The sequence below is a fragment of the Homarus americanus genome, unplaced genomic scaffold, assembly GCF_018991925.1.
Source record: "Homarus americanus isolate GMGI-L3 unplaced genomic scaffold, GMGI_Hamer_2.0 scaffold51859, whole genome shotgun sequence".
NCBI lineage: Eukaryota > Metazoa > Arthropoda > Malacostraca > Decapoda > Nephropidae > Homarus > Homarus americanus.
Window position 1 is genome coordinate 679,630 of NW_024711292.1, and position 15,278 is coordinate 694,907.

Genomic DNA, 15,278 nt, shown 5'->3' on the forward strand with positions numbered 1-15,278 from the left:
CTTACAACGCGCTTTCAGTAGTCTATATTGAAGTTGTTAGCACAGGCTAACTTATCTTATCATATACGGTATCACAGTTCTCATTGATCTACAAAAAATACGGGTAATAAAAACCTTTTCTATATTTCACACTTAATATAATACCCGGTAATCTACTTCAACCTCCTATTGTTTACAACGACGCATGACACACCACCAGCTGTTGAGTGTATCAGCTAGACGGTACACGTGTTTTTCAAATCGTTTTCAGTTAAAAAACTGTTACATCACACGTATATTTTACCTTAACTATGCCTGAATGAATATATACTCGGAAAAAAATAGTAGTTTTGCTGAAACGTGATGTATTTTAATGTAAAATAGGATAAAATACATGAAGAAAACAAAAGACTTTACCTAAGCTTCCGATGTTCTTGAGATGTTACTCGTTTTTTTAATAGTTTTTGGTTAAAATAGCTATATTACAATTGTATTCTATTCATACTGTGCTTGATATAATGCATTCACGGAAATGTAATATTTTTGCTGAAATGACGTACATATTACAGTGGAAAGTGGGATAAAATCGTGACGAAAACAATGACTTTCGCTTTCTTTCATTCAAAAGATGTTACCGTAATCGCTTTTCGAATGGTTTTCAGTTAAAAACTGTTGTATTACAATAATATTCTATCCTAATTGACTTGAATAAATACTACGATACCATATTTCGGAATATTTTCATTAAAATCCATCAAAATCATTTTCCTTGTCATCGTCTGCAGCACCAAACAGCTCCTCCCAGTCTTCTCCTTGAACAGGGCTAGAGGGTACGTGTTTTTCGAATCGTTTTCAGTTAAAAAACTGTTACATCACATGTATATTTTACCTAAACTGCGCCTGAATGAATATATTCTCGGAAATAAATAGTAGTTTTGCTGAAATGTGATGTATTTCAATGTAAAATAGGATAAAATACATGACGAAAACAAAAGACTTTACCTAAGCTTCCGATGTTCTTGACAGGTTACTCACTTTTTTAATAGTTTTCGGTTAAAATTCTGTTATATTACAATGATATTCTATTCATACTGTGCTTGATATAATGCATTCATGGAAATGTAATATTTTTGCTGAAATTACATACGTATTACAGTGGAAAGTGGGATAAAATCGTGACGAAAACAATGACTTTCGCTTTCTTTCGTTCAAAAGATGTTACCGTAATCGCTTTTTGAATGGTTTAGTTAAAAAACTGTTGTATTACAATAATATTCCCTCCTAATTGACTTGAATAGATACTTGAATGGAAATATACAATATTTTTGTTGAAATTACCCGCGTTTCAGTGTAAAGTGGTGTAAAGTGTCGTATCGTAATAATAAATGGTAAACAATTTGCCTTCAGCACTCGGTGTTTCGGGCACGGCGAGCCTCAGTTTATAGGACGTAGAGCGTTTTTACTGAAGGTTTTGTTGTTCCATTACCCTCAAAAACATGGGTCGACCTATAAACGAGGAATATCATAAATTAACGATTTCTTGGTCAAAAAATCAGGGTCGACCTATAAACGAGGGGGGGTTATAGACGAGTATATACAGTACTTCAATTACTTCAATGTACAGAATATTCCTCCGGCAGGGCAATCCGCGTATTTGCAAATCCGTGTATGCTAAACCCGCGTATGTTAAGGGCCGACTGTACTGTAGTTTTGAATTTCCGGAAAAAAAGGCATTTGTCGCCCCAAAACCACCTGACGTCAAGAGGTCAAAACCTATATTTTATTCAAATTTCATACTGAGGTATTATTTTACATGCTGGTTAAGGATCTGGGTTCAAATCAAAATATTTTGATAATTAGTGTTAATTAATGACCCTTGAAAATATTAAACACATTTAGAATATTAAAAACATCAATTGCTCTGTGCCCATAAGTTTTAAATCACCTTATGTAAATTTTCTAAAAAATATAAACTAACATTACCATTAAGCATGTTAGTTTTCAATTTCCAAAAATATAACATTTGTCACTCTGAAATTGCCTGACCTATTACCTTGTGTTTCTGTACCTGAAGTCAAAACTTAGATTTTATTCAAATTTCATACAGAAGTACTGTACTGTACTTCAAAAAGTTCACTACTGCCAGCTGAAGATCACATGATGCTGAGCCTGGCATTCCTGATCTCCTCCAGCTCAAGTCTGGCAGTCATCAACAATGATATAGTGAAACTTCTATTTAACGGACTATATGGAGGGAAAAATCTGTTATACTGAGGATCCATTTGATATGAAACCTCCATCTAACGAACTACAGGTACTGTATATAGATATGAAAGCTCGTCATATCAAGGGTCCATTAGATGTGACACCCCCTATCTAACAGATTATATGGAGAGAGAAGTCCATTACTGTATTATGGAGGTGTCATTGTACAGTAATTATACTCTCTATAAGCATTAAGTGGGGTGACATGGTGAGAAAAGCTGCTAAGGTTTTCTTTACAGTGTCAGATGTCACCAGTATCAGTTGCTGGAGCTGGACAGAAATGTAACATCCTCTATTATTTCCTTAATATGTAGCCACTGTTCACAGGCTTCTGTGAATGTGTCTGCAGCCGGTCACCCAGCTCAGACCCATCAACAATAAGCTGGCTGAGGTTAGATGCTGTCACAGTTGCTTTCATTTGATGAAGTCGCTCATCTTGCTCCAAATGTAAGCACTCAGGCCTTCAATATTTTGTAATTTTGGATCACCAGAAGTTTAACCCCCACAGCTTAGTTCACCTGAATATTAACCTCCCTAATACTACCTGAAAGGGGAGATTGGTCGGGCTAGGTAAGGTTAGAATAATTAATTTTAGGACAAAATAAGCTTGGGAGCGAGGGGAGGCTGAAATTCTTCACCGGGTGATTCGTAACGTCACTTTATAACAACACACATCGACCAAAAAAGAAAAAACTTAACCAAGAAGGTGTAATTAAAGTGAAGGAGACAGTAAGTTGTCAAAAGAACAACAAGAACACCATCACAGACCAAGCATCAGCAGCAGCACCACCCAGGGAATACAACACAACACAGTACTACTCACCATTGGTTCCATCTGTTGTGTCAATCTGTCCACTCGAGATATTTCCTTCCATGTCAGCGGCTGTGGTCACTCTCTTTACTTTTTACTGGGAGGGGGGATCAAATATCTCCTTAGAAGTCCCTTAGGAGGTTATGGAGGTAATTTAAGAACTTTGTTTGCTATACTGCACTGTGTAAAAGTTTGCGAATAGATATGAGGGAAAAAATAGTAAATGATATGAACATAGGTAAGATTAACACACCACAGTGTGTTAGCCCTGTTGCTAAGGGGTAGGCAGAGACATCATCCCAGCTGGGCTGCATTGTTATGATGAGCTTTGAAGCCAAGCAGCCAGTGTCTATGCAAATGACGACTGTGTTAAACTTTCATTTAACTTTTCCTCAATGGTTTTAGCTGCACTTTTTCATCCAGATAATATACAAAAGTTGCTTGAAATAGCACAATTGTTAAATAACATAAAAAAGGTATGTGGTATGTTTTACAAAAGCTGGGAAAGGAGGTACAGGAAGTTGAGTTTGCTTTAGCCTTTTGGCTTACTGTGTAGGCCGTTACTTTACATTTGCCATAATATTCCTTGCGTTTTGATATATATTTACATATTCATTATCTACAAGAGTAAAGTTGGACTTATGAACAATCCCCAAGAATGTAACTTGTTTGTAAGAAGAGGAGCACCTGCTAGGTACAAGTACACAGTGTATCGGTAACCTATTACAAGTACATAAGAAATGCCACCTTCTAAACAATGGTAATTTCCTACAGCTACTGTATCCAGCTTGGAGGTCATCCCATGGTTGCTGGATATGGGGGCTTCACTGTATAATAATTTCCTTGAGATAATTGTACAGTATTCTCAGGTGCTACTAAGAGTGTCACAGTTCTCACTCGGCTCAGCCATTTCAATACAGTATTTTTTTCATAGGTCACTTTGTATTTTCCTAGCTAAATAATGTTTTTCAATTTCAATATATTCTACATCACTATACTGGGGGCTGACAGTTTACAACACTACTGCTGGAATGTCTCGACAGTTTGGGTGACACCAGAGAGCTGAGACTGTGTTCAAGGATACACTATACAAGGGTGGTTGGTGGTTCCCAACCTCTTCTTGGCCAAGGAACCCTATAAACCAAATGTAATATTTTCTGGAACCCCAAACATCTCCATCTACTCTTTCCCCTTCTCAAACAAAATAATTAAATTACATCTCAGTAAAAAATATATACTGTATATTAAAGCCAACTCAAGTTAGAAGTTACACTTATGAATTATAAACTGATGAAATTTTATTTGTTTATTAGGATGCTTACAGGACTCATGTGTTCTAGGTTATTTAGAGTTGGGGTTTCCACATGGATTTCCCCGTTGGTCCCCGAGATAGCTAGAGGATATACTGTATTAAATGTGCAGGGATTCACTGGTAATGTATTCACTGTGTCTGTCAGGATAATGTTCCCACAGCCAAGCAAAGAACATTCTCTGGGGACTGACACATTCTAGAGGTCCAAGTGTGTGACTGACCCAGAGGTTATTGTGCAGGTCATAAGTCAGATGCCATGGACCAGAAAAAGTCCCATTCAATGTAATAAACTTATGAACTAATAAGTGTCTAAATTTCTTCATTCAAAAGGCAAAGAAAGCAACTTGAAAACATTGCTTTTTGAGAATACAGTAGAGTAATAAGTACAGTAGCTACAGCCTGGGCCCCGCATGCACATTCGGTTTAGTTCTACAATTAAAGCAATATACGTAGTTCAAATGACCCATAACTGATATATAAGTAACATGCATCCATGCCTCATTAACTGTACACAAAATGCCTTCCAGTATATATATATACAGTAGACAATGCATATTTAGAGGTGTTTACACAGGTAGTCAAATGATCCTAACTGGGTCCTTACAAATTCCTGCAAGAAAATTAGCTATCTTTGAGTAAGGCCATTATGTCAACTCCTGTACTACATGAATAACTACATGGATGAAAAAGCTATTAACACAAATAAGACAAACTCAGAAAGGATTAAAGAATAAATTTCCATTTTAGGGCCAACAGTAATAAACAAGTACTGTAATCTGTGAGAATCCACCGCCTTAAACACCCACTGTCTTGTCTAAGGCTAACAGTGACCTGCAAGACCCCAACAGGTCACACAATGAGTGACTTAAAAGACCACAATTGGTCATACAGTGAGTGACCTGTAAGACTCCAACAAGTCACTACATGCCATTAGCCATGTTACCTAATGTATATGAAAAAAAAATTTCTCTGTAAATCCATCAGTTGCATACAGTATTTGTAGATTTAAAGTGGCATATACTGCATTATGAATGAGGTTCTGTTCTTTATTTAGCAACATAAAGACAAATTCCAGTGGTATGGTAGCTTACTGGTATGGATAGCCTACCATGAGCACGTACAGTACCGGGTAGCTTTCGTTTACCATAAATAACCCACAAAAATGTATGACTCTCTACAAATCCTCCTGGGGCTCAGTTTAAGACGAATCATGCAAAATCAAATCCAAGACAAAATTCACAGTAGAAGAAACCTAGGACTTATTAATTCTACAAAAAATACCATTATCCCCCATACATGTAAAACACAAGTGACACTGCACCACGTAGGGAAAATATGAGGAATGTAGTTCAACTCGTATGAACCCATCCCGAGGTTTAACATGGTAACCTTTTAATTCATTGGCTCTCAGAGCTCCACTAGAGGGTGTGTCTTGGTGGTACAGTCTCACAGTTCACTTATCAATGACCAGTATATTAGTTGGGGAAAAAAAAAAGTTAATTTGTTTCTGTAATATGAATTAAAAAGCTTGCTGACTCAATGACATAATGAGGAATTATTAGAGCGTTACAATATACAGTACAGTAACTCAGCAGGAGTTTCTGTAAGTACCAGTATATGCTGCAGATCAATGACCTTCCTTAATGTAGCAATTCATACAATATAAGAGTGACCAGTACCTGAGTGCATAATAAGTTTCACTCCATCACTAGCATCATATTGTGTTGTGTGAAGACCATTTACAAGGTCATTATCAAGGGCTGGGGTGCTCCTCCAAAACTATGGTGTAGCTAAGCAATCACTTCACAACACCCGACAGTAAGCGATCCGATCACTTCACAATCACCGACAGTAAGCGATCACTTCACAATACTTGAGTTTTGCTGGAAAGTGTGTTAAGACATTATATATCTAATCATAGGGGGAGAGAGTACAGGTAAATTATATATTGTACAGTCAAATCATAAATTACTTGGTTCAATGGATTTCAAACTGAAAACTAGCTACCTCACCAGTCGTCTCTCAATGGGGTTGGTAGCTACAGTAAGCATGATTGTGACGTCATTTTTCTCATCCTTGTTTTTCAAAATATTCAAATAATATTCTGAAATGTAAGATTACACAGAAAAGAAAAGCATTATTACAAGTGACAAGAACAGTGCCACCAGCAGCTACACATATGCCCATCGTTAAGAAAGAATGGCTGCCAATGTGAAGCCAGATGTGGGAGCATTGTTTGGAATTTTTCACCGGTTTGTCACATTGTTTGACACTGAAGGGCTAAAAGTATTTCATGGTCTGACTGTACATTTATATTCAGACTAAAGATGATCACCTACATTTTAAGGAAATGAACTACTGCCGAATGTCAGGTGTAAATACTATCCTGTAACTATCAAATACAGTACATTAAATAACTACAGTAATAAATAATAATACTGTACTAACTTTAAGAGGAGTCCAACACCTATTCCTGTATATCGTCACAGCCATGACTAATTTTTTTTTAACAATAATCAAGACACGGAGGGATTCCCATTTTTAGTTTTATACACAAATATAAACTGTATTACCTAAAGATTTTACAGAAGCCATTCCTCCACAACTACTGCACCATAATTCCTGCCCAGCTATTGTAGAATTCCTCCCCAACTACTGCAGCATTCCTCCCCAGTTATTGCGGAATTCTTCCCCAGTTATTGCACCATCATTCCTCCCCAGCTATTGCAGCATTCCTTCCCAGTTATTGCAGCATCATTCCTCCCCAGCTATTGCACCATCATTCCTCCCCAGCTATGGCAGCATTCCTCCCCAGTTATGGCAGCATTCCTCTCCAGTTATTGCACCATTATTCCTCCCCAGCTATTGCACCATCATTCCTCCCCAGCTATTGGAGCATTCCACCCAACTACATTGGAGCATTCCACCCAACTATTGGAGCATTTTCTCCTCCCAGCTACTGCAGCATTCCTCCCCAGCTACTGCACCACTCACCTCCCTCAACTATTGGAGCATTCCTCCCCAGCTACTGCACCATCATTCCATCCCAACTATTGGAGCATTCCACCCAACTATTGGAGCATTCCACCCAACTATTGGAGCATTCCACCCAACTATTGAGCATTCCTCCCCAGCTACTGCACCATCATTCCTTCCCAACTATTGGAGTATCTCCCACCCAACTATTGGAGCATTCCACCCAACTATTGAGCATTCCACCCAACCATTGGAAGCATTCCACCCAACTATTGGAGCATTCCTCCCAGCCACTGCACCATCATTCCTCCCCAACTATTGGAGCATTCCACCCAACTATTGGAGCATTCCTCCCCAGCTACTGCAGCATTCCTACCAACTATTGAGCATTTCTCCCCAACTATTGAGCATTCCTTCCCAGCTACTGCACCATCATTCCTCCCAACTATTACAGCATCACTCCCAGCCATTACAGCGGCATCACTCCCCAGCTTATTACAGCATTGGCTCCCCCAGCTATTACAGCAGCATCACTCCCCAGCCATTACAGCATCAATTCCCCAGCCATTACAGCATCACCCCTCAGCCATTACAGCAGCATCACTCCCCAGCTATTACAGCAGCATCACTCCCCAGCTATTACAGCATCACTCCCCAGCTATTACAGCATCACCCCCAGCCATTAGCAGCAGCATCACTCCCCAGCTATTATAGCATCATTTCCCCAGCTATTACAGCATCACTCCCCAGCTATTACAGCATCACTCCCCAGCTATTATAGCATCACTCCCCAGCTATTACAGCATCACTCCCCAGCTATTATAGCATCACTTCCCAGCTATTACAGCATCACTCCCCAGCTATTACAGCATCACTCCCCAGCTATTACAGCAGCATCACTCCCCAGCTATTATAGCATCACTCCCCAGCTATTATAGCATCACTTCCCAGCTATTACAGCATCACTCCCCAGCTATTACAGCATCACTCCCAGCTATTACAGCATTCTTCCCCAGCTAATAAAGCATTCTTCCCCAGCTAATAAAGCATTCTTCCCCAGCTAATAAAGCATTCTTCCCCAGCTAATAAAGCATTCTTCCCCAGCTAATAAAGCATTCTTCCCCAGCTAATAAAGCATTCTTCCCCAGCTACTGCACCATTACTCACCAGCTATGTCTCCTCTGTGGATGCACTATGTGAATGCACGGTCAAATGAGCTTCTTTTTCACGTCAAATGAGTGTTTAATTAACGACATAGCGTAACCAAAACCTACTCTTCCCATCGTGAGAAGACTTGATCACTATCATTGCCAACGAGTAGAGGGAGAGGAACACTGCCGAAGCTGGATTTTCCTAGTCAAAGTCACAAGGAGGAAAATGTACATTGAAATCTCTATTTAATGGACTGTATGGAGATGAAAGTCCGTTATATCGAGTGTCAGTTGGATGTGAAACCGCCTTGTAATGGATTATATGGAGAGGTAAGTTGGTTACAGTATATGGAGGTTTTGCTGTATATATACTAGGGTACTACTTTCATCACATTTCTGTAACACTTACTAAATACTACAGGTTACAGTATTTCTAAGTGTTAGAATCATAAGTGAAGTTTCCATACAGAGAGCAACTTTGAGTGATAGACCACGACATTAAACCATTTTGTGGAGGATAACATAGCGAACCCAAACTAACATAGCGAACCCAAACTAACATAGCGAACCCAAACTAACATAGCGAACCCAAACTAACATAGCGAACCCAAACTAACATAGCGAACCCAAACTAACATAGCGAACCCAAACTATCATAGCTTAACAAATTAATGTAAGATTATTAGGTAAATTTAGTTTGTCATTGATTCCTTTCAAAGAAAATATTAGTGTCACAAAATGATAATAAAAGGTATACAGTATACCTAACTAGTATTTTAAGTTAGGTTAGTTTGGCTCTATCTGGAACAGAACTTTTGGACTCACTGGATGTAAACAAAGGAATATACGATTTTATGGCCATCAAATACGCAGATCTGAGTGTTTGCGATGAAATTTGTTAAAATTTACATGATAGCAAAAGACTTTTTCCTCGTCCTCTTTTTTGCCTTCTCATTAAGCAAGAGAGCTTTGACTTTTATGCGGATTCAGACGCACAACAGGTGTAAAGAATTACCCAAATACCGTAAGTAAAAAAAAATTAATTTTAAATGGGTAATCTTGTGTTTAATGGGCATAAAATCATGAGCGCTGTTGTTGACATTCAGCAAGACTGAGACCTTTTCAAAGTACCAGATGCTGCCACATTATATATACTATACAAGTATAATCTATCATTCATGAACTGAAACAAACTGATTTACCTAAACCTGAGCTTCAACTAAATACTTTGACATTAAACTATTTAGGTTAGGTTAGGTGAGGTTAGTTTTGTTTATTTTATGAATGACAAATAAATACGGTAGTAAAATTTTATAGCTACTCCAGAAAGTTCATTTTCTCTGAATGTCCACTGCAGTGCTTGTGATTTTATGTCCATTAAATGTAAGATCACCATAAACTGCCAATATTACAACGTAAATGTTAACAAGAGAAATGCAGCATGGTAGAGGCTCAACCACATTAAAATTGAGTAGTAGTGAAGCAGACAGCTAACACCAGGAGATGTTAAATTACGTTTATATTTTCTACAGATGATCTTTGCACAACAGTAGGTAATAAAAATGATACAACTTTTAATTTTAATAATATATCTTTTTCATAGATTTTCTCTAACTACATTCATAAATCACCTGTAGTGGGCAAGTTATGAACGATGAGGAAAATTTCAGGGCAAAACACAGCAAAAACCGATCACATGACACTAAAATGATGTCTCTACATGCTTTGTACATGAAGAAATAATTATTTACCATAAATATGCCACCGAAAAATTTGTCATATCAGCGTGTTATCGTCAACTCTTTGCTGCAGTGCAACAACCAAGCCACTCGGTCCGAGAGTACTCTCATATAGACAAAAAACATAAAATTACACCATGATGCTTCAAGAAAGTTGCTTTCATTGGTACCAGATCTCAAAATAAGTTCTTTCTTTTTAATATGGCAGGGGGTCTGCCCACGGCTAAGAAGTTAGGTAAGGTTAGATAGGCAGTAAAATTGTCACTTCGGTCATGCACCTATTTTCCAAACATCAGAATCGTTCAAAACTTACCAAAAAACAATCAAAAAAACATAAGTTCAACCTAACCTAACCTGAACCTAAATTCACTGCATGACCAAACTGATAATAATACCAAGATAGGTAGGTTTCATTAGGTTCTGTGAATTGTCGTATCATTTTTATTACTGTACTTACTATCATCCAAAGAACATCTGTGGAAAAAATTAACAAAATCAAACAAATCGTTCTAGTGTTAGCCATCTGCCCCACCTCTACCTAAAATCGAGCTATTATTCCGCAAACACCAGCTTTCGAGCGTAAACTGTATTTGGTCAATTTATGACAGTAGCCAGGTTTTCATTTTTCCATAAAAAAATACGTTTTTCCTTTATGGTTCTTGTTGTGATTCGAACAAATCTGACCTTCGTTTCTGGTGCTAACCGCCCTAACCTAACCGAAACCTGGCTACTATCCTAAATTGACCCTGTATTTACCTAATTTACCTAGTGGCCATCCACTAAAGGTGGCCATGCTGAGGGAAGGAGGCCAGTGGCTATTTTGAAGCTTGACAAGCTTGCAGAATAATTACCCGGTGAATGAGAACAAGAAGTAGATTCGGCTTAATTAGGTTATGTCATTTTAGTTTTTTTTTTCAAGGGGATCAGCCCACCCAGGCACAGGTCACTGACCCACATCGGGGCCTAGGGGGCGAAAATGTAATAGTAATAATAATAATAATAATAATAATAATAATAATAAAAAACCATAAAGAAATACAAATTGAAAAAAAATTTAGTGAGAAACAATATACAGTATATATGTTGTGTTGTCAATAGTAAGAGAAATAATTGAGACCCTGCAATTGTGTGTAAATGAGGCAAAAAGTCAGATCAGCAACCTGGGACTTGGTCACAATTTTCATGATGCCATATGACAGCAGGGTCTACCATTAGACAACACATTATGCTTCCAATATCTTCCCAGGCGGTAGTACCTCCCTGTTTGGTAGCTGTCTAATACCTATGTGTCCATTGGCTGTCCGCCAGTTCCTGCCATGTTTACTTGAGGCTATACTTCTCACCTTGAGTGGGTTAGGGTCATCTCGTACCCAAGACAACTCGTACCCAACTCACGAGATAAGTCGTACCCAAGATTACTTACACCCAATTCAAGTGATAATCCATACCTATTAGTATATTTACCATGCATTTTAGCTTTATTTAGGATTTCAAAAAATAGATTATGTAAATTTTGTAGGAAAGTGCAGTGAAATAGGGAAATCTAATGCAGGCTTTAAAATGGTTGCATCTCATTACATACTGTAAGTATGTTATTCCATAACACAAACATTGTACTACAAGTACATATTTCAAACTACTGTATGTGGTTTAAAATAACATTATTGCAATCTACAGATTTCAGGCTAATAGATTTGGCAGTTTCAATTTATAAACTGGGCGATGTAAATGTTTAAAATGGTCATAAGTCAACAAAATATAGACTTGCCTAAAAACAGATTGATTTTCCAGCTTTTTGTAAACAAATCAGTTAGCTACAGTATATACTACCGTGGACGCTAACAATGCCGACCGTTCACATTACCTTCTAATTCGGTGGTCCTCTCTGGTACTTCTTCCGGTATAATGAATTTGTTCTACGGAGTGGCTGACATCGTGACATAGTCAGGAATTTCTTCTCCTGGCATGTCAATGTCAAGAATGAAATACAGTACTGTAGTAATAAGGATATAAAAGAACGAAGAGTGAGAATATTGGCCAACGCATATACAATTAATTGTTATTGTATGTTAGTGATACTCTGGATAGATTTGTTTAAAAAGTCATGACCACACGGAAAAAAGACCAGAAAAAGTAAAGTAACGACTTGATTATGTGTTTATGTGTCACCCAATATTCACGCTATTCATATATTAATATCAACCTTGTCCACGTTTCCATTGTGGATATATATATATATATATATATATATATATATATATATATATTGGGTACAAACTGTCTCGTAAATTGGGTACGAATTAACATGTTCTGATGGGTACGATTTGCTTGGGTTCGAGTTATCCAGTACCCACCTAAGTCACTTGTCTCCTCACTTTTTCCTCCACATTGTATGTTGTATGTTAGGTTAGGTAGGGTGGAATGAGAATATTTTTGTCTGTGTGCTTTTTGGTGCTTTACTCAAATCCGACCTCCATTGTTGTGCAAAATAGCGGTTTGTTAAAAATGAGAAGGTTAATTCTTGGCATAAATCGCTAATATGCACAAGAAATGAAGGTCAGATTTGAGTAAAACACACAAAAAAAACACCAAATAAACCTATTCTCGTACCAAAACCTGAGGACAGCCAATGGACGAATATTTACCAGTTACGATTTTAATCTTACTTTTCAATTGCACTTTGTATACCATTATAAACAGGTAAGTAGCAGCAGAATCTTGGCCTGGGAAAGCAACACCAACTAATAACTGACTCAACATCCCACACACACCTTCTCTTAGAGCCTCACCACATTATAGGTGAAATAATTAATACACAAACCGGTTGAAATAATTAATACACAAACCGGTTGAAATAATTAATACACACACCGGTTGAAATAATTAATACACACACCGGTTGAAATACCTTATAATATACTACAATATAATAACGTCAAGCACCTCCACTTGTTTACTGTCAGCTGTTTTGTTGACACTTAAGACTTTACCAAACCAATAATTCCACTTTTTTTCATTTATCCAAAGCTTAATGCTGGATAGATGATATTAATATTCTTATATATATATACATTGTTGAAGCTTATGGTTGTTGGAGCGAATTATTAACTGAAGTAGAAACAGGAAAATGTACCTGTGACGTCACAACACGTCACCACACACCCGAGGCTGGAACTTATTTATTTGTTTATTTAAATGTTAAATAGATACTTACTTCTTTAATTAATTATTTTTTTTATTCACAACTTTTCATGTTAATCATTATACACACATATTAACACACACACACACTGCCAAAGAAAAGGAAAAGTAACAGAGACGTGACCGATCGCCCAAGCGGCAAACGAGCCTATTAGTGGTGAAGAGGATAAAAGAAAGTAAAAAGTAAAATTACTCACATTAATTTTATTTTTTATTTTATTTTTTCTCTTCGCAACTGATTGGCTCGTGAACAGCTTGGGCGGTCAGTCACGTAACTCACGTCTATGTTACGCACTATTGACAAGTACTGGGCATGCACTGGCTCCTGAATCCGCTCCAGTGTTGGTCAAGTCTGGTCTCGAAACAGCTTACACTCGGTGTCGTCACAACACTCTGGCAAGCTGTTCCAAGAGTTCACAATTCTCACTCCGAAAAAGTTTCCCCTCACAGTTTTCTGAACTTGCTGCTTCTTCAACCTTGAGCTGTGACCCCTTGTGGGACGGGCGTCCGCCAGCTCCAGGTATGGACACTGAACTGAGTAGTGCCCTTTGAGATGTTTATACACCTCAATTAGGTCTCCCCTTGCCCGTCTATTGTATAAGCTAGGCAGTTGCAGGCGCTCTAAATCTCTCTGGATAGCTGAGGTGACGAAGTTCCGGGACCAATCTGGTGGCCCTCCTTTGAATATTTTCAATCAACTGACAGTCCCTAGCGTATCTCGGGGACCAGGCGGGGTGACAGTACTCCAGTCACTATTATCGGGACCGATAATGATACACTGTGTGAGTCTGTAGTGGATTCCTCCTCTACAAACGCTGTTTGTCGCTGAGTAGCCGACCCCGCGAATTCCTCAGTGTATGCCTCGTGGTCTAGGTCAACCAGCGCCGCCTTACATGACGGAGGTCAACTATTAAGCCACGCCTACCTCCCCTATATAAAACCTGACCTCGTGGTGACCCACCTCTCTTTCTACCTACAGCCAGTCTTCAAGCAACACCTCCTCCTCCTCCTGCCTGGCGGTCCTCGCTCCCGCCGGCGACCATGACGACCCATAAGCTGGTCCTCCTCTGAGCACCCTCACCAACCAGCTCTCTCTACTCAACGCTTGTAACCATGCTGCCTTCCCAGCACCAAGCTGCATTGTACATCCAATACAACATGTATACAGAGAGCACATTGTGAGTTTCCTTTCTCCATCCCATCCTGAGTGTGAACCAAACAATCTCATACCCCACAAATGGTGACCCCCGGAGATTCGCACTCACACAGGTGGAGGAAAAACCGATCACTCTCCCAGTCTTCAAGCAACATGGAAGACTGGCTTATCCACACAGAGGCAGCTCTCATCGGCTCTACAGCTACTGTCTCTACACCACAGGTTAGACACCCTAGAGCAGCACTGCTTCTCTAAGCAGACATCAGCTCCTCTTCCTGCCCCAAGCACCACGTCCTACCGACCCCAGCAGGCGCATCTGAGGACTCTCTACCTGCCGAGAGAGAAGCACAGCATTCATCGCCCCTACACACCGTTTTTTTCCCTCAGGCACTCCCTGCTACTGTCCTGCACCCTGCTGTTGTCATGCACCCTGCTGCTGTCATGGACCTTCTGACCCAGACCCACACACCCCAGTAGGCGCATCTGAGGACTATGTACCTGTCGCGAGGGAAGCACAACATTCATCGCTTCCACAACCCTCCTTCTCCCTCTTTTCTCCCACAGATCTCGTATATCTAGACAGAGCTGTCCCCCCTAGCGGCCGGCTCATCCACGCCCGCGCCGTTATGTCTCACATGTGGCATGCACCGCCCGTTCTGCCTCACATGTGCCATGCAACCCTGCAGAC

The 15,278-nt window shown here is 39.2% G+C and overlaps 1 protein-coding gene across 13 annotated transcripts in view; it reads right to left on the bottom strand.

Moving 5' to 3' along the window:
• LOC121868335 (solute carrier family 35 member C2-like) overlaps positions 1-15,278 on the bottom strand; it is a 51,960-nt gene that overhangs the window by 22,595 nt on the left and 14,087 nt on the right. For 2 of the 13 annotated variants that reach the window (XM_042369290.1, XM_042369123.1), the window contains exons 3-4: positions 6,047-6,250; positions 3,068-3,152 (exon numbers count right to left, since the gene is read on the bottom strand). The exons of 4 other annotated variants lie outside the window; for them this stretch is intronic. In XM_042369290.1, coding sequence (XP_042225224.1) covers positions 3,068-3,119 — 52 coding nt within the window. In that variant the 5' untranslated portion in view covers positions 3,120-3,152; positions 6,047-6,250. Of the gene's footprint in view, positions 1-3,067; positions 5,776-6,046; positions 6,251-12,097; positions 12,379-12,899; positions 13,019-13,141; positions 13,283-15,278 lie in introns of those variants that run through there. 7 more of the 13 variants (XM_042369203.1, XM_042369376.1, XM_042369537.1 and 4 more) reach the window with 7 other exon arrangements.